The sequence below is a fragment of the Esox lucius genome, chromosome 18, assembly GCF_011004845.1.
Source record: "Esox lucius isolate fEsoLuc1 chromosome 18, fEsoLuc1.pri, whole genome shotgun sequence".
Lineage (NCBI taxonomy): Eukaryota > Metazoa > Chordata > Actinopteri > Esociformes > Esocidae > Esox > Esox lucius.
In genome coordinates this window covers 12,218,461-12,239,060 of record NC_047586.1, presented here as the reverse complement: position 1 = coordinate 12,239,060, position 20,600 = coordinate 12,218,461, and the positions used below count along the sequence as shown (strand labels likewise).

The window sequence follows — 20,600 nt, the reverse complement described above, 5'->3', positions numbered from 1 at the left end:
GAGTGTCTCAGAGCAAAGGGCCTGTACACAGACACGGGGAATATGTGCTTTCATCTATGCCGTTTTCAATTACCGAGGCCTGGCGCAATTACGCCGGAGTTCCAAAACCCCTCCCTGCCTGCCTCTGCACCTCCACCGCCGGAGCCCCCCCCCCCCCCCGTGTCCGTCTGGCCACTTGTTCGATTGGTAACCGTATATCAGGTCGGGGACAACGGCAGGGCTGCTAAAGGGCCGGTTGCATCAACCATGACATCATGTTGAAAGGAGCTGATTCACCCCAGGCGCCACGCTCAGACCACTGGAGTGTCCCCGTACCCCAGGTTGGGCCCCTGGCTGAGAGAGGAGTAGAGGGAGTTAATGAGAGAGAGCAGGAGAGAATGAGGAGATGAGCGTTTGTGCGTGTGTGGTGGTGTGCCATTGGCTGTGTGATCAGTGTGTGCATGTGGTTGTACGTTTGTGTGTGTGTTTATTCACATCCTGGCTTATGGACTGGCTTGTCTGGGGAAATGATATCATCCTCCATTACCTATGAAGCCTGTCTGTCTGTCCGTACACAGACAGTTCTGGGCTAATTCCTCTTCACACGTTGGCCAAACAGGTCTTATTTTTAACACAGAACTAGTTTTAGTTCTATAATTATATAGCACATTCTTACAAGAAGTCTTCCAAGAAATGTGTTCTTAAGCTTCTTCTACAGTTAACATTGGGAACACGTTTTAACACGTTATTCCCAGTCTCTGGATAGGGTTGGTTATGAACTGGATCTGCTCTGCACCGTAAGCCTTTCCCCAACACCAAATGATAGCTCTGATCTGCTACAGCGTAGGTCTGCCGATCTGACTAATGTCCTCTGGGACAGAAGCCGGATCAGACACTGATGGAGGGGATCTGGAGGGAATAAACAAATGAGCAAACAGACAAACAGTGTATCTGAGGTAACTGTCTGTGGCGTGGTGTGTGCTGTCGGCCTGAGAGGCTGGACGTAGTGCAGCACCACTGACGGGGATCCTGTTTATAGCTGGCGCTCATAGATTACGCCCCGCATAATGGCCCGGCGTTCTTGGAAAAGCAGATAACATTCATCACAATCAGCAGGCACATCATCAGACGTGAGGTCCGATGCCCACGTCTTGTTCAACGGCCGGTGTCGCTGCCCGATCAGGATTTGGCACAAGGCAACTCCATAAGAGTCCAGATAAATGACTTTTCTGCAGGTTATTTTTTTTTATGCCACTCTTAGCTGAGACTAAGAGTGGAGGTGGCCGAGTGTCCAACCAGCCAGGTTGTGTAAGCAGCCCCTTTCACAGAGCCAATTCATCAGCATGATAACCCTGTTGCATGGTATTCAGGCGTGTTCCTCCCACACAGGAACTGTCTCCCACGCTCCTCACCTCACCGTGTCTCAATGAGACTGTAGCCGAGGCCCTCCTACCCACGCCGAGCGCGGCTCTCTGCTTTCACTTCTCACACACACGCACACACATCCCTCGTGTTAAAAATATCACCTCACGTCCTATTCAAGAGCCGCGGCTATGCCTCCTACCTGCTTGAAGTATTGACTTGAATATGACTGGATGTAAGACTGTTCGGATAGGATTATTTTCAGAACCTTGTGCCAAATTAGATTTGTCAGTACTGGTTTGTGTTTTTTCTTTTGTTGGTTTGTCCCGAAACAAAATATCCATCGCATGTTGCATTGTTGAGCCTATCATGACACCCATTCCATTGTATACACTTATAGAGTGCTTGTGAATATTGCTCTGTGAGGTCAAACTGACTCTGCTGACCATCTGGGCTTGATTTGGATGGTCTCTCGCCTGGCTTCTCAGCCTGTTGAGTTTGTCTCTTCACGTTCACCAGGCTGCAGTATCTCCATGCTCCGGTCTCTCCTGGCTCCAGGCTGTGCTTCGTCTTTGGGCTCCTAATGAGGAGTCAATATGACACTCGGGGGGGGCTGACTTGCAAACAGACTGGGTGATACATCCACAGAACCTGCTTACAGGGGATAAAATCACACCGCAAACCTGCTGGCTGTGCAAACGGTGAATCTCACAGGCTGTCAAAACCCAAAGTGTCGGGAATTTGTCCGAAGACAAATCGTTTTTTGCTGGGTTTTCAGTGAGATTCCAGGATATTTTTTGTTTTCTAGATAGTTTTGGTTATACGGTCCCAGGGGCGTTATAGAACATTGTTTCCTGAGGTTTGTATCCCATCCTATTTTAGTCATAACAACATTGGAATTCTGTTAATCCATGATACTGCATGTGAACCTCCAGTTGAATGGAGCCCAGAAGTGGGTCAAGACTGCATAATTAATAACCCGGTCCAAGAACTCCACCCTCTTTCTTTGAAAATGACCAGGTCTACGGGCCCTCCTGTTATGATATTCTCAAGATGCTAACACCTGCAACATCTTGATTTGTCCAAAGCACAAATAATGCTGCCTGCCATCCATTGTTCGATAATAGATCGGTACTGTTTGCGTTAACGGAGTACGGACACAATTTTAGAATATCGCGCATTGTGAATATTTCCTTGAAACAGTTCAGGTAAAATTGAGCCTGACGCCTCTAAAACTCACAATACTTTATTGTAGGACCCTCGCTTCAATCTATTTTCAGAGCCCTTTCATATTTTCCCCTAGCTAGCCAGTTTTTAAAGCCAGTTGGAGCTGTTAAAGTTGCCTCCATCTCTAATGAGCTGAAATAGCTGGAACAAAGGGCCCGGCTCCCCTTTCATTCCCACTGCAAGGAAAGACACAAAGAAAAGACACATTTTAATGCAGATGCATGTGTGTGTTTCTATGGCCGTCCTAGTATTTTCAGAAGCCAACACACCCACATACATGCACGCAAACCAAGGCGCGCGCGCAGACAGAGATAAATAAGAATCACGGCTGGGGGTCCTATTAGACCTCTGGGGGCTGACCATGAAGCACTCCTAGTCAGGACTTTGTTACCATAAACTCTGTAACTACTGAATGGAAACAATTAGCAATGCCTTGAATTATTCAGTCTGCCCTGGAAACGACAAGAAACGCTGGCGGTTTGGCTCAGGGAAATTAGAAACGGCCAGTGTGTGTGCCTGTCTACAGTACATTGCCTTTGGGAACTCGATGTCATCAGGAGGACAAAGAAGAAGGGGTAACTGGATCCCTAAAAAAACTCCACCACTGTGTCACGGTGAACCCCTACAGACAGGCCACTGTGCCAATGGAATGGTCATCTGGCATAACAGATAACGGAATGACGCGGGCATCTTGCTATTTTTCTTTTTTTCCTTTAGAGGAACTTCACAGGTGAAATCGCTCCACATATAATTTCTTGACCAATTAGTCGGCTGTAATAGCAGATGGAATTTCTAGAGGAATTACTCAGGTGCAGTTGCTGATGTCAATCTGCTTAGACCAACAGAAACATGTACACACATTTTTGAATTGCAAATCCTTCCTGTGTAAGCGAGCTGGGACTGGAACCAGATGAGGTTGATTGAATTACCTTTATTTGTTTATTATGTAACGCTGGCAGTTTTTAAACAGCCAAACAGTCGATAATAACAGTGTTAAAGACCATGACTCAGAATATTTAAAGATCATACTTTGGCAACAAAGATATTTTCCAGGTCTGTTTTTGTTTTATTCACACTTTTATTTATTTATTCATTTATTTACTGTGCTCGTGTCCTGCAATGAACTTTTTTCTGGACAGAGCGCATTGATTCATTTCAACTTTTGATATAAATTCAGAGGATTCACTCCATTCTCTATTTTGGATTTAAAAAGAATTCCGAGCCCCTCAAAATGGTACGTGGCAGCTTAACTTTGAGTCCTGAATATCACCTACCGACGCACAAATATCAAAGCAATCTTTAATCCTCTTTCCTGCTCCGTACCTTACCCGTTCATTGGAGAGGCCATGTATTTTTGAGTTTTAAGGCCTCTTTAACGTTTCCTATTTTACCAGCAACAATACACGCAGATGTGCGTCAGTGTGCGGGGCCTGGTAGCGCCTCAGGCTCAATGCCTCCCACATTCCCCATAGATCAGAAGCCAGAACTAGGCCGGAGGTGGGCAGAAGCTCTCACCGCTATGTCCCTCATCACGCCCCCCCCCCCACCCCCCCACCCCCACCCCCCCAATTGAAATCGTAGCACTAATCTTAGGAAGCTAACATTTGTACCCACACAATATGTGTACATCTGGAGGAGGAGGTTTGATGGAGGTGTGTGTGTGTGGTGGGGCGGTGTTGGGGGGGGGGGGGGGGGCTTGATAAAGGTGTGTTTAAAATGTCTGCCTTATCATGGGCTCTGGTTGTTGGCTGAAGGCCACTCTAAATACTGTTAGACTATTAAGGTCTTACATAAAATGGTTGAATCATCCAGTGGAGTATTTCTGTTTATATCTTTTAGGATGCACTCTGTCTCTATAGTGAGGTGCCCCCAACACACTCTTCCTCTGTGTTTGTCCCACGCACACTTCCTCCAAGTACTCCACTTGAAAAGGATGCCAGTGAATATCCCCACCCACGCTCAGTCAGAAAATAGGACCGCATTTTATTTTGGATTAATGGCACTTTACATAACTCATTCAATACTTTTCCTTTGATTTTAGAAACTGTAATGTTTATGAAACACTGCAAAGCAGAATTCATCAATGGTTTTAGACTGACGCCGAGTGAACTGTATCTGTCTTAGGAAAGAGGCTTTATAGAATTGGAGGCCCCATTTTAACGTCATAACGTGTTGCAATCTCCTCCTGGGCCAAGAGCTGGAACAATTAGCACAAAGACCTCATCCCAGTTGGGAAGTGTAAGAAAGGTAGTTGGCGTTTCAGTGTAGACCCAATTAAGTTAAATAATCTATATAAAACTGACTCAGACTTTCACCAATAGCTTTCTTCCACTCAGTGATTGTTTTGCTATGGCATTATAAGGAGAATAGTAGGGAAATTGTTGATATATTTGCATACATAATGTAATATTGTTTCTAAAATTAAAGATCATATCTGTTTTGTGAAGTTATTTAAGTACCAGTTTTCTGCAAAGCTTGTTTTATTGAAGTCATTTTTTTGTAAAGACTTGTTCTTGTCCCTCTGCAACAAACATATGAAGAGCAATATATTTGGAAAATTGAAATGCAGCAAGATCCCAATAATCAATCCCAATATGTATAGAATTGTGAACATCTGGAGAATCACAGTATATATTGTATCGCCACATTATTTTCGTGTTAATATCGTATTATGGCAATTCCCAGTCCTAACTGAGAAGAGCATATTTTGTGAAAATCAGCTAGGGTGAGTTTTAAGTTTAAACCTCAGTATCATTCCTATATAATGTCCATCATTAAGTTTATACAGTGCAGTAATACAGTCATTGAATAAATTATATTTTATTACGTCGGTATGCTACAACTGATGTAGGTTTCAATTGAGACTGCTTTGTTTAGCTGTTTTCACATACACACTTGACCTTTTTAATGGTATTGTAGGTGGCTTTTACAGAAAGTGAATCTCAACTGTAACTAATATCCATCCAACCACCATTTGTCTAACTCCGGCCTCCACAGAGGATGTATGGTCTGTCTTGGTGTTTACGCACATTCTTTCTGTATTACAGCATGGAAGAGTATGAAAACAAAAATCGACCAAAAGTTAATGTTTCAGGTGCTAAAAATACCCGTGGTTTTCTGCGGAGCTATTTTTAGTTCTCACGTTGGCCTCCAGACACCCACGTCAAACAGCTCCTACACAGAGCAAAGGGGCCTTGTGTGTGTCTGTCGCAATCAAAGAGGCAAAAATGAAATGAGGAAATACACAGCAGAGATTTGCAGGTTCAGCAAGTTAAGCTCAGACATTGGGTTCATTCTGTAATTAGGTGACAGTGTGGTTTCTGTACGTTTGCACTCAAAAATAGAATCTAAAAGGTACGTAGGTGTATTTATAGTTTTAGTGTTTACACTGCAGTATGTGTATGTACAGTGAATAAGGTCAAATCAAACCAAAGCCATTGAAAAGAAAAATGGTTGTGTTAGTACTTCCTTTATGACTTGCCCTTTGGTCACCCACGCACGTATGATGTCTAACGTCACTTCCATTCCAACGACTATTTTTACTATTTTGTATCTTTTAGGAACTGTGTGGGCTAAGATGTTATTGATGATTCATTGTTAGCCGGAGAGAGTGACTCAATCAGACACTACTTGTTAGAAATATTTCAATTTCAATCTTATTTAGAATGTGCTCTTGTACGACATGCCTTTGTACAGGGGATAAAGGACAACTTAACTAAATAATTAGAAAATGATTGTCAGTTATTGACGTGTCTTCTCTGAGGTATTTTATTTTTTGCATAATATAATTATTTTTCTCTCCTCTGTAGGTCCAACACAAGGAAGTTGTGATAGTAGGGAAATCTACAAGCACTTTTTTGAAGACAGGTAAGTGTTTAGTTTTAATCAATCCTGATTATCATGATTTCAAAAACTATTATTTTACAGTTTATGGCATTCATTCCTATTCTGTTTTAATTTTCAGATCTCTCACCCATCTTCATAAATGCAATGAACTGGACAAACATTGGAGGGTAGAAGCATGTTTACAGTATGATTGCCAGAAAGAAAGTGTTCTGATGCAGACTACAGAGGATCTTTGTGACTCAAATGTGGAACAACCCAACAACCTTAGCAATGGAAGGCCCCTTTGTTTAAGAACTCCAGGTGTTACAGCATCTGACATTTGACCCTTGAGAAACCCAACTGTAGTCTCTAGAGGGACAATGGAGCCACGTGAATCTACTGCTGGACAAAAATGCACCAAGGAGCCCCGGGAGAAGCTGCAAAGGAAGTGGGCCTCAGAGCCGTCAGCTGGCACAAAAAGAAGCGCTTTCGCTGACCCAGAGGGAAAGAGGCACTCGCATCGCGAAAGCCTGCAAAGTGGTGCGGGTGGCAGCAATGTTACTGGCTCAGCACAAGGCTATGGCTCTGGTAAGCTGCTATCAACTGCAATGAGTCAGTCATCTCAAGACAGTCAGTACGCACAGGCTTTCCCCCGTACTTACTCCTACCAGTTACCACAACCGTACCCGCAGCAGCCCATGCAAGAGCGCTTTGTGTCCGGAGCAAAGCCGCAGCCTGGTCTGGAGGCCCATGCCTGGCCCTTCGCTGGACAACTCCCTTCAGATGACATATTCACTGGACACCCGCGAGCCCATGGAGGCTTCCCCCGGCAGAAATCTCCCAGTTTGCCCAGTTCTTTTGGTCAGTATTCCCAGTCAGAGCCTCCAGAGGAGGGTTATAAGAAGGAGCAGAAACCCAAGAAGCCCGGGAAGTACATCTGCCACTACTGTGGAAGAGCTTGTGCTAAACCCAGCGTACTGAAGAAGCACATTCGTTCACATACGGGGGAACGCCCATACCCTTGTGTCCCCTGTGGGTTCTCATTTAAAACCAAGAGTAATTTGTACAAACACAGAAAATCTCACGCCCATGCTATCAAAGCCGGACTAGTACCATTCTCCGAACTGGCAGCTTCACGCACAGACATGGACCAGGCATCCTCTGTGGGAGAGACCGAGGTACACTCAGACGGCGAACAAAGCACAGACACCGACGAGGAGACAGCCGAGCCCTCCATGTTCATGGACAAAGGCAGCCCCATACCCCAGATATCATTTGAGGTGGACAAAAGCACAATGGGAAAGGGTGGAGAGCCGGCGTATGCAGACTCTGCTGAGGAACTAGCAATGGCATCTGTGAAAGTACCAATCCTGATCGTCTCAAAACAAGGTGTGCCGCCAACGGCAGTGGAGTGCCCCCTGTTCACAGACCTCAAAGATTCTCACATCAGCTCTCAAGTAGGCCGCATGGATGACTCTCCCACTATCAAACAGAGGCTGGCTCTGCGACTGACAGAGAAGAAGGGATCCCAGGACTCTGACCAGCAATCCCAGCAGTCCCTAAACCTGTTGAGTCCACACAGCAAAGGCAGCACGGACTCTGGCTACTTCTCCCGTTCAGAAAGTGCAGAGCAACAGATCAGCCCTCCCAACACAAATGCAAAGTCATATGAGGAGATCATGTTTGGTCGGACTTGGTATTACAAACCAAACTCTGCTAGATCCAGACAATCCATTGCAGAAGGCATGGCAACTGTTAGCCAAGACACTAACATAGTCATGGGAAAGATATCTGAGGACCATATTTTTTTCAGAAACGATAGCAGGGAAGCGCCAGTACTAGCAGGCATTGACCCTAAGCAGTATCCCACAGGCCCTTGCCAAAGCAATACAGGTCTACTAGAGGCTCCTACTGATTCAGGGCCACTCATTAGGAGTAACTCAATGCCAACATCCTCTCCAACCAACCTCAATGTCCCACCGGGGATAAGAGTGAGCCACTCATTTGATGAGATGATGACCACTGATGATGTCTTCTACCCGGGCGCTGCTGACAGGCTTAGGAGGCTTAGGAGACAGGCAGCTTTTGAGCACTCTGTACATGAAGGGCATGGTGAGTCAGACGCTCATGGACACGCTCCCAAAAACGCAGCAGCATCTGCAGCATTAAGGCCAGGTGAGCGAGGTTCTGTGGTGCCAGAGCATATAGCATACAGCCCTTATGGTTCTAAAGTGGGAATGACAGAGATTGCCACTCGTAAACGCAGAAAGGAAAAGAGTGTAGGGGATGAGGAGGATGGCCCTGGCCAGTATGACAGTAGTTGCAGTGGCTCAGTGGATATGGTTGGAGATTATGATTTAAAACATGGTAGTCTGGAGGGTTCGAAGGCAACACCTACCGGAAAGGGATCCATGGGATCAATGTACAGTGCGCAAAGCCAATCAGACAGTTTCGAAACGTGCTGTAGCAGTATGTGCTCAGAGGACGTGGTGCTAGTTCCTGACTGTGACAGAAAGGCTGCTGGCAACGTAATCTCTGTAATTCAGCACACCAACTCACTCAGTCGGCCAAACTCCTTTGAGAAGTCAGAGTCCTTTGAGCACCCAGCCTATCTGCAGGACAAACCCTCCAGCCAATATTCAGAGCAGTCAGATATAGAGAACATAGAGGATGTGCAGATCCCCGATTCTATCCTAAGGTCTGAGAGCATGGACCAGCAGCAGCAGAGCGAAAGTGATTTAGCTTCGACCAACCTGCCCTATCACATGCCCCCTAAACTTGTACGTCAACCCAACATCCAAGTGCCTGAGATCAGGGTGACCGAGGAGCCAGATAAGCCAGAGAAAGAGCCTGATGTCCTGACCAAGGAGCCAGAGAAACATGTTGAAGAGTTCCAGTGGCCTCAGAGGAGTGAGACTCTTTCTCAGCTCCCTGCGGAAAAGCTGCCTCCTAAGAAGAAGCGTCTGCGTCTGGCAGATCTGGAACACTCCTCTGGAGAGTCCAGCTTTGAGTCCTGCACCAGCCTGTCCAGGAGCCCCAGTCAGGAGAGCAACCTGTCCCACAGCTCCAGCTTTTCCATGTCTTTCGACAGGGAAGAGAGTCTCAAGTCTGTATCACCTACCAAGCAGGATGACTTTACTAAGCAGTCTGAGTACAGTGGCAACTCTCTCACCATCCCCGGCCATCACCAGCAAAGGGAGATGAGACGTTCCTCATCAGAGCAGGCTCCCTGTGCTCTGCCCACTGAGATCCCTGAGATCCGTAGCAAGTCCTTTGACTATGGCAGCCTCACAACATCTTCCAGACAGGGAGAGGTCTATGCCAGTGCATCAGCCATGAAAGAACGGAGGCGAGGCTTCCTAGTAAGGCAGGCCTCCCTCAGTGTTTACCCTGAGACTGTGGTGCATGAGCAAGGGGCTCTTGAAATGACTATCAAGCAAGAACACTTTGATCATGGACATCCGTCTTGGCAGAGTGTCCCCTCCTCTCAAGGTTCTCATGGTGCATCAGCCAGCGAAGTAGCACGACCTAAGAAAGGGTCACATCATCATCACCTACAACAGAGCATTAGTGAGGACAGCCAGGACGACCCACCACTGTTACAAAAGACACCTCGTCTGCCAAGTCAGCAGTCATCAGAGGCAGAGCATCCAGGTCATGAGCTCATGAGCCAGGAAGCAATGCAGTACTCCTCACTCCAGAGCAGCTTGGCTTCACTGCCTTTCCTGCCATTTCAGCCAGGCCTGTTTTGGCATCCCGAGTCCACACAGAGACACAAGCAAAATCTGGCTTTCCAGCCACACCAATTACAGAAACTACATATCAGACAGCCTAGTCTAGCACATTCGCTCCAAAAATCCCACCCACCTCTTCATCAGCTACAGCAGATTCAGGAGCAGTGCGATGCAAAGGCTAACGGTGCTATCAGTCAAAACTATCAGTATCCACCCAGAGCCACCCCCCAGTCCCAGCATTATTCCTCTCTACCATCTAAAGTGGCCCTCACCGAGAGCACAGTGCTCCTGCAACAGGTCCAGCCAATCTTTGCCACTCAGAATGCAGGTTCACAGCCATCTCTCCCAGGTATGGTAGTGCCTGTTAGGATACACACTCATGTGCCATCTTATGGAAGTGTTATGTACACAAGTGTTTCCCAACTTGTAGCTAACCATGGACAGAGCACCTATTCAGCAAGAGTCATATGCTCCGAGAGTGTATCATCTTGTTCACTCACTGGTGGCTGTGTTTCAAAGCACTCGGTTGCCTTTAACTTATCTCAGATCCTTGGTCAGCCTGAGGGAGCTCTACGTTATCCACTGTGGAATGCACCAGAAATTAACACTGAACACGGGAGACTTAACACAGGGATTCCGCTGTCATTGACATCGGGTACCATCTCCACCACGGATGCGTCCTCCAGTATCGGGGGAAGCAAACGGATGCTATCACCGGCCAGTAGTCTGGAACTCTTCATAGAGACCAAACAGCAGAAACGCGTGAAGGAAGAGAAGATGTACGGTCAGATTGTAAAGGAGCTTAGCGCTGTAGAACTAAGTGCTTCAAAAGATAACAGCAAGTTACCAAAGCAAGCTCCTCTGAAGAGCGAGGATTCCGGGGATGACCAGGAGAGAATGTCCGCCTCCCCGTCAGAAGACTTCCCCTCCACCAAAATCCCAGTGCGTTCCAACGCGCCACACATACCTGACGTGCCACCAGCTGACAGCTTCACTCCGCCTCTGCAAATTGTGACGGAACCCCCTGGTGGCAGAGAGTCCCCAGAGGAGCTAGACGTTGACGATTCCTCTACCCCAGAGGCTAGCTCCAGCCCACAGTCTATGGTCTCTTCCAGTGCCACTCAAGAGGAGGCCAAACCACCTATGGGCAACAAGATCCCTGTCAACATGCTGGTGCAGCTGGCTGCCAATCAGAGTGGGAGTGCTGCTGGAGGCAGTCTGCTGCTCACGGATCTGGCTGACGTTCAGCAGTTTTTTCAGTTCCCCAGTCTTCGAACAACAACCAGTGTCAGCTGGTGCTTCCTGAATTACACCAAGCCAAATGATGCTCAGACAACTCTTCTGACTTCTGTCTACGGCTCTTGGTGTGTCAGCTCTTACAACCCTAACCCTCTCAGTCTCAGCACCAAGGCTACTTTGGCCCTGCTCTGCTCCAAGCAGAGGAAGAACCCGGAAACCTACACAATGGCTGACATGTATCGACCCGGGACTGGAAAACTTGTGTCCTCTCAAGCTTGGAAGCAGAAGTTTGAGCAGGTAATATGTCACATACAATATACCTCTTATTCACAGTTGATGTATTTACTACAGTAAAAAAGGTTTTTCAATTCCAAGCTTTAACCCCCCTACACTATTAGAAAACGGTGTGAAATAAAAGGCATTTTTCTACCATCAAGGCATCTACCATCAAGTTTGTTTTAGTTGTTTGTGAGGATTTATCTGATTGTTATCCATTATACTTGTTTTCCATTTACAGATGAAGCCAGACCTTATGCAACGAGATGTGAACAAATATGGGAAGAAAATCAAGGGGCTTAGCTCCAGGGAACGTGTCAAGGAGGACCATGGAGAGAAGGAAGTCTCCTCAAAACAGGCTGAGCCCACTCGCATCAAAATCTTTGATGGAGGGTATGTGAAGTTGGCTTTCATTAACCATTAAAATGTCATTGAAAGCCTTTCAGTGTTATTGAAACACCTTGAGACGACTGTTTAAGTGTTCATATTGTTGTGACTTTTACATAACATTTACATGTTTGTGAAAGGCCAAAGTTGTATAAGCTTGCTACTGTAGTAACATTATTTCATACCAGTAGGCACGTTTCAATAAAGCAGAGTACTGCTACTGTTTGAGAGAAAATGTTGTTATTTAACCTTTTGTGGTTTTATTGGCTGCTGTGTGTGACTACTATAACCTCTACTGGCGAATGATTAATAGATCAAAGAATGTTTTCAGTTTTTTCAAAATCACATACCTGGAATGATTCTTTTATGATATTCCCATATACAGTGAGAACAAATTATAATAATTCAATTTCATAAATAGTAACAGCTGTTAAAACATCTCAGACCCATATCCAGTTGAATTTGACACCAGAATAATTTTCACTGAACAGTAAAAGGCTTTTTGATCTAGTAAAGTGAAAAGTGGCCTGTTTGATCTATTTGATATTTACTCCCTTAACACATTCATATGAAAGCACTCCTATAGCATTGAAAAACCTGGTCTTGTTATGATTTTAGGTACAAATCCAATGAAGACTATGTTTACGTGCGTGGTAGAGGAAGAGGGAAGTACATCTGTGAAGAGTGTGGGATCCGCTGTAAGAAGCCAAGCATGCTGAAGAAACACATCCGCACACACACCGATGTCAGGCCGTATGTCTGCAAGTTCTGCAACTTTGCTTTTAAAACTAAAGGTGAGATTTCGTCTGTTTCATGTAACCACGTTTATGCGAATGAACACCTATTTATCTTTCGCAATTCAGCCTGTTTATTCAAACATATGAATTGATCACACTAAAACAGGATTTCTGTATGAGTGGAAAGAAAAGCTTAGTTCCAAAATATTTTATAAAAAATATGATGGTATGTGTGGTGGTCCGGCTGTCAAAGCCGCTGCCTCTGATACCCTTATACTGCTACAGCGTGGGTTTGAATCCCACATCTGCTCTTTCAGTAAAGTACTCTCTCCTCTATCTTTGACCTCTTTTCAGTCCGGTAACGCATAAAATACCTGTATGTGAAACAGATTTTTTTTTTGGTGCCTGTCCTCTTTGTGATATTCTGTTTCTGATATACACCGATCAGGCATAACATTATGAACACTGACAGATGAAGTGAATAACACTGATAATCTTGTTATCATGGCACCTGTCAGGGGATGGGATATATTAGGCAGCAACATTCTGTCCTCAAAGTTGATGTGTTAGAAGCAGGAAAAAAGGGCAAGCGTAAGGATCTGAATGACTTTGACAAGGGCCAAATTGTGATGGATAGATAACTGGGTCAGAGCATCTCCAAAACTGCAGCTCTTGTGGGGTATTCCCGGTCTGCAGTGGTCATTACCTGTCAAAAGTGGTCCAAGGAAGGAAAAGCGGTGAACCAGCGACAGGGTCATTGGCGGCCAAGGCTCATTGATGCACGTGGGGAGCGAAGGCTGGCCCGTGTGGTCCGATCCAACAGACGAGCTACTGTAGCTTAAATTGAAAAAGTTAATGCTGGTACTGATCGAAAGGTGTCAGAACACACAGTGCATCACAGTTTGCTGCGTATGGGGCTGCGTAGCCGCAGACCAGTCAGGCTGTCCATGGTGACCCCTGTCCACTGCTGAAAGCGCCTACAATGGGCACGTGAGAATCAGAACTGGACCACGGATCAATGGAAGAATGTGGCCTGGTTGGATGAATCACGTTTTCTTTTATTACGTGAATGGCCGGGTGTGTGTGCGTCGCTTACCTGGAGAACACATGGTACCAGGATGCACTATGGGAAGAAGGCAAGCAGGAGGCAGTGTGATGCTTTGGGCAATGTTCTGCTGGGAAACCTTGGGTCCTGTCATTCATGTGGATGTTACTTTGACAAGTACCACCTACCTAAGCATTGTTGCAGACCATATGCACCCCCTTTCATGGCAACGGTGTTCCTTGATGGCATTGGCCTCTTTCAGCAGGATAATGCGCCCTGCCACAAAGCAAAAATGGTTCAGGAATGGTTTGGGGAACACAACAACGAGTTCAAGGTGTTGACTTGGCCTCCAAATTCCCCAGATCTCAATCCAATCGAGCATCTGTGGGATGTGCTGGACAAACCGGTCCGATCCATGGAGGCCCCAACTCGCAACTTACAGGACTTAAAGGATCTGCTGCTAACGTCTTGGTGCCAGATACCACAGCACAACTTCAGAGGTCAAGTGGGGTCCATGCCTCGATGGGTCGGAGAGGGAGGAGGGACCTACACAATATTAGTCAGGTGGTCATAATGTTATGTTATGGCTGATTTGGTTTAAACCTCCTATTCACATGTGTGTTATACAGAACATTGAAAGGGGAGGCGTGACTTTAAAAATGTCTGAGATTTGTGCATTTTTAAATAATTTCTAGTGTTTTTCATTTCAGAGGAAGAATTTGTGTTTCTGTAGCCTAAGGTAGTCTAAGCTGCTGCCTCAAGTTCAAATGTTATACTACAGCATGGGTTGGAATGCTGCCCCCTGATGTTTTCTTCACCTGGTTTCCGGTGAAATACAGAATACAAATTCCTGAAAACATGCAATATGGAATGTGTTTATCCCATTTTGGAATCAACCTATTCAAACATTTACACAGCATGTTTTCTCTGGTGAAGTGTTTATTGGTGAATTGATAGGCCACATATCCGGTAAGATTTTCCAGTAAGACTCATGAACTCTGATTTCAGGAAATCTGACAAAACACATGAAGTCGAAAGCCCACATGAAGAAATGCCTGGAGCTCGGGGTCTCAGTGACATCGGTGGAGGATGCAGACACAGGTGAAGCTGGTATGAATCAGACAGACTGATTGTGCACGTTGTGTAGAAAAGAACCAATATTCAAGAAATGCTGGGCCCTCGTCATGGAACAGGGACAACTATCATTATGAAAAACAGAAGCATGCTCTCTGCTAGATTTATATAAAATGATCCAAATTCAAGATAGAGAGTTAAAATGTTCCCAGCATGATTCTCATCATTCTGCATAGAATGGAAAGTAATTCCAGCGATCCTTTGAATCCAAAGGAAATGAATTGTAGTTGCTGTAGAACATCTGCAAAATGACTAACTACTGTGTTTGTACATTAAGTAAGGTATTTTTTAAGGCTTCGTCTTGGAGAAATAAGTAGTCAGCTATTAGTACAATCCCAGTCGTTCAACTGGATCATCATTTCCTTTTTAGACAATGGCGAGGATGGCCAGAGAGAGTCCATGAAGATGTCAGGCATCATGGCGAACCACCAGTTCTCAGACGCAGATGACTCTGACGGTGGCGAGGATGACGGGGATGAGGTGGACGATGACGAGGATGACGAGGATGATTATGATGGCGACTCCACACCCAAGACGCGCTCCAGAAGCACCAGCCCTCAGCCCTATGGCGTGCCATCTCTCTCCGTTACGGCTGTGGCGGCATCTCAGGGCACCTGCTCCTCAGACCTCCTGGGCCACGGGTCCAAACCGCCCCTCTTCAGCTACTTCACCAGCCTGCCCAGCATCCAGATCACCCAGCTTATGGTGCCCAGCGAACGAGCCGGCCAGGGCCAGATGGCGGAGTACCAGCGGCTACTGCAGGGCGCTCTCGGCGAGGACTATAAGAGTAGGCTGGACGTACCCAGCTCTATGGATGAGGACTTTGGCCTGTCCCCAGACCACAGTTCCTCCTCATTCGACCTGTCCCCGTCTCGCCTTTCCTCCCCAGGCCTGGACTCGTCCCCACTACGAGAGCCCTCCCCCACCTCCTCCTCGCGCAAGTACCTCTCGCCGCGCCGCGACCTGTCCCCCCGCGGCCGCCTGTCGCCCCGCAGAGAGGTGTCCCCCCTCAGGCACGTATCCCCCAAGAGAGACGTCACCTTCAGGAGGGACCTGTCACCCCGGGGGGACCTGTCGCCGAGGTCCAAGGCCGGACAGCCCATGCCGCCGGGCAGGGACCTGGTGGGCAGGAGGGAACTGTCTCCACGTGGTCACCACCGGGGCATGGTCAGACCGGTCTCCCCCAGGAGGGGCATGCACCACCACAGCGCCCCCTGGAGCCTGGGCCAGCACCTGCACTCGGAAATATTGCCACTGGGCCAGCGCGGCAGGAGCCATTCCGAGATGGAGACGGTAAGTTACTGCGGTTGTGACTAATTGTAAGGACTAGTCCTCTGTAAACATAACCCCTGAAATCACGTCTCTGTCAGGCCTCCCTAGGAAGTTTGTTTGATTTTGTATTAGACTGCTGGCTACCAGTAGAAATATTGATGTTGTTTTAAGAACCCTCCCCTACATGGTCATTTTTTCACTGTTTTCAGACTGGTTTGGTGGCTTAATCGGGTTCTACCAAGAACCGTTTTATCATCTAAAGGTTCTTTATTAAAGAACCCAGTGTAAAGCTTTTTTACGGAAACCCTTTTATCACAGTTAAATGGTTCCAACAACCATAGTAGTCTTTAACATGAAAGTGTTTATTATAATACATTACATGTCAAAGACGTTTCTTTTATGTAACTTAACACAGTGGTGTTTGGAATTTCTTGGTTGATAGGCCACATCAGCTATCCACGTCACATTAGGTTGACTTAAAAATAGTTATTGGATTCCAACAAGTGAAATGATCTTTGTGGAGCATTCAGTGCACAGTGGTTCTTGGTCTACCCTATCCTTCCACAAATAACTTTTTTTTAAACGTATGCTAGTTTGCAACATTGACGAAAAACACCTGTCAGAAAACTGAATTCTGTTGCCACAAGTTTGTACTTTGTACAGAATCAGCATACATTTAAATATTTTGATAAGGTTTTAATTGGCGGTTTACAAACCATCCTCACGCACTGTTGCACCTACAACATTAATCTAGTGAGCACTGTTGAAGCTCCGCCCAAGCAAAAAATTTGATTGGTTTGATGTGTTGCAAGGTCACATTGACTCAGAGCGGGTCCCATTCAGACCCCACTATAGGGTCTGCGAGCATTTCAATGTAGATATGCTGTGGAGTCATTGTACTGCTCTCCAAGCTGACTGGTTGGTTTACATAGTACTGAGGGATATGACGATAAGGAAGTCGTAGCCATGATGTAAGTTTGGCTCATCACTTACTGGTTAATAACTGCTGTTTTTGTTCTTAAGGGTCTTGTTAAACCCAACTTTCCAGGAACCCTTGTTAAAATAAAGCATGAAAAAGAGTCTACCTCAGCAATTTCGCAAATATTCATATTTGACTTTTTAGCTGGTAATAGTTTCGTCATATGAATGTGGATTTTTCCTACCTTCTGAAAATCCATTAAAAGCAGTCTTTTCCTCTTTCACAGTCTTTACTAACCCAAATTATATGATATTACATTTTTGGGTGTACCACAGTGTGGATTATTTGATTCATACGGTATGCTTGGGCTATATTCTATGTTGATATACTGTGTTATCATGCCTTTCAATCGTTCAACTCAAACTTAGGAAAATAATAGTACTGGGATGCTATACATCTGTTTTGTTCTGAATTCACTTTGTATTGTTTCAGGACCAGAGAAAGGTCTCCCCTCCCCACAGCAGCCAGGAGTCCCCGAGGGCCCATCGGGGCCTGTTCAGCCACCTCCCCCTGCACTCCCAGCAGCAGGTCCGAACGCCCTTCCCCATGATCCCCATCGGGGGGATCCAGATGGTGCACTCTGTGCCTGCCTCCGTCACGGGCCTTGCCCACCCGGCCCGCCTCCCACTGCAGAAGAGCACGTCGGAGGAGTCCAGCGCCAGCGAAGCTTCCATCCACCTTGCGGAAAGAGGTGACGGTGCCCGGGGCTCCGCAGGTTTGTCCGACTCACCCCAATGCCCCAAAGCCTCGTCGTCTGTGGGGACGCCGGCGCCCTCTCCCGGACCGTCCTTAGCCGGGTCCGGAAGTCACCAGGACGAAGCAGAACTGTCCGACAGCAAGGACAATAAGCAACAGGAGGAGAGCATACAGACTTGTACCAAAGCTATCGCCTCGCTCTGCATCGCCACGGAACATGACACTTCGGAAAAGGACGTAGCGGGTCGCTCTTCAGATGCCCACCCGAGAGCCACCCCCCCTGAGGCCTCACCCGTCTCACACCCCTTATCCCCGCCCTCAGGAGAGCGCCCCCAGCAGGATTCAGCACTTTAGTGGCCTACAGGTCAAGCAGTCCCCCCTGGCTGGCCGCTCTGCCTCCCCCTTCCCCCGACACTCCAGCTCCAGCTGGGAAACCTCCCTCCTGGTCACATCGAAGGGCGCAGTGGGTCCCTTTGCCAGGCCCAGGCCACCGCGCTGTGGGTCCCTTGGCAGGACCAGGCCACCGTGTTGTGTGTCCCCTGGCAGAGGTTGCCAGGTTGGCAGGGCCCAGGGGAAAGGCCAGCAAGCACAAAGAGAGGCAACCATATATCAAAGGACGCCACAGAGAGCAGGTGAACGTTGTTAAAAAGGGAGACATGCAACATAAAGACATCAACCTATACAATCGCACACAAATACACACACAAACAAGTCTTTAAGTAGATACTCTGTAGTTTCAATGTATGTGTATAGCATGCCTTTTATAACCTGGTTTGCTATTTTAACAATTTCTTATTTAAAGTTTCAAAGAATATACTTACAGTATATGTTAACTTATATATGAGCCTGACCAAATTGCTTATGGACTCCCAGCCTGGTACTTTTAAATGTACAGATGTGTGTGCCTTTTCTTTACTTTTTGCTTATATTCTTATAAGCATATTAAGCAGGAAGATATGTAAATATATCAAGTTTGTGTATCAGCTTTGTAATAAATGCAACTTCCCGTCTTTTTTAGACACTTGAGTCTGAATGATGTGAAGTATCAACACATGTAAGGTTGCACTAAAACATATTTTTATATGAGTGAAATTAAATGGCTTTTGTGTACAGCAGCAATTCTATAATACTATTTATTGTATCATGTTTCATAAATTGTAAATTTTTCTTAATGTTGTGGATGCCTTTTCTATGTAAAGCATGGGTTTTGCTATGGCGTAATTAGAGCAAAACATATGTACACTGTAAAATGGCTTTATATGTTAGAAGTATTTATATACACCTAAGTGAATGCACTTTACTTGGAGGTATATACATGTTATTAAATTTACCAGAATATATACCTAGTATATAAATATATAAATATATATATATAGAATATATATCTGCACTTAAGTTTTAGATTGACACCCACATACAGTATGGTAGTTGGTTCTAAATGCTTGTACCTTTTTCTCTCCTATTCGCTAGATTGGCTACACTATTTGTGATTTAATTTTGTTCCTTTTTTTTTTTTTTTTTTTTTTTTAAAAAATGTAGTAGAACTGTCCAGCATTAAGTGAATCAACATGTGCACATCTGCATTTATTTTTTTTGGTTATTCATTCAACGCTTAATGAAGTAGTAGTGAAATATTAAAGATAGTTTGATCTTCTGTGAATCACGTTGCTTGAAGTACTTGATTTATTGATTAGTATGGGGAACATTCCAGCAGATGTAAATATTGAATGCCCATGGATTTGTACTCATACACACAAACACACACACACAGACACACATATACAGACACACATATACACAAACGCATACACACAGTCATACACCTTTATACAAAAAGTAAATTCTAGCCAATGCCATCAGTTCATCAGACTTTTTAAAAGGCATACCCCAAACTCTGAAAAATGCACCTTATGTTTCCTAAATTTTGAGATTACAGTCCCATAATATATCAATTTTGGAAGTGGGATTAGGAATCCAGTTGCTTTTAAAAACTGTTTGCGAATAAACAACCTAATCGAATAGGAGCATTCAGCCAGTGCACTCTTCTGTGTATATCTGTATTTTGTATGGTGTGTATAAGATCTGTGTAATTTACTCTTTGGACATTTTTGTCAGTAGTCCCTGGTATTCACTTAATTGTATTAACATGTCTTTAAATTGAAGGTATCAAAGCACAAATCATTGTATGGAAACAAAAAAAAGGAAAATGGTAAACATACATAATAAGGGTAACTTTGTGATGTTTAGTGGAAATTACAATATCATGTAAGACCCCAGTTTCAATGATGAATCACAGTACAGGTGGAAATAAAAAGGATTTGTTGTTTTCAAATAAATATGACTACAATAAAAAGCAATGGATACTTTCATTCTTTATGTCAGTAAGTGACTCATATTTAAATATTTTGTGGACTTTACATTTGCGAAATCACAGTACAGTATGTCCTGCATTACAGTACCATAGACACATCATGATTCAATGCACACAAACCAGGAGTAGGCTTTTAGTTTATACTAAACCGTCAAGTAAACTGTCATACCTTCTGTAAAACCCCTTGAAGATCTCATTTCTAGATGCTAATTTTAGGCTATCACTGTCATCCCAATTCTTACTGCGTGGAACATCTAGTTATTTCCCTTTGGTTTAATCCACTCTGACACAACTAGGTTCGTTATTCACACTAATGCGTTTGTCATTCAGATCACTT

The 20,600-nt window shown here is 45.3% G+C and overlaps 1 protein-coding gene across 6 annotated transcripts in view; it reads left to right on the top strand.

Annotated features, from left to right (window-relative positions):
- hivep2a (HIVEP zinc finger 2a) overlaps window positions 1-20,073 on the top strand; it is an 80,165-nt gene extending 60,092 nt beyond the window's left edge. For 5 of the 6 annotated variants that reach the window (XM_010882589.5, XM_010882585.5, XM_010882586.5 and 2 more), the window contains 7 exons: window positions 6,378-6,435; window positions 6,533-11,663; window positions 11,884-12,035; window positions 12,648-12,823; window positions 14,820-14,921; window positions 15,316-16,238; window positions 17,629-20,073. In XM_010882589.5, coding sequence (XP_010880891.4) covers window positions 6,774-11,663; window positions 11,884-12,035; window positions 12,648-12,823; window positions 14,820-14,921; window positions 15,316-16,238; window positions 17,629-18,246 — 6,861 coding nt within the window. In that variant the 5' untranslated portion in view covers window positions 6,378-6,435; window positions 6,533-6,773 and the 3' untranslated portion in view covers window positions 18,247-20,073. The remainder of the gene's footprint in view (window positions 1-6,377; window positions 6,436-6,532; window positions 11,664-11,883; window positions 12,036-12,647; window positions 12,824-14,819; window positions 14,922-15,315; window positions 16,239-17,628) is intronic. The other variant, XM_029114659.2, reaches the window with a different exon arrangement.
- Window positions 20,074-20,600: the final 527 nt, after the last annotated feature.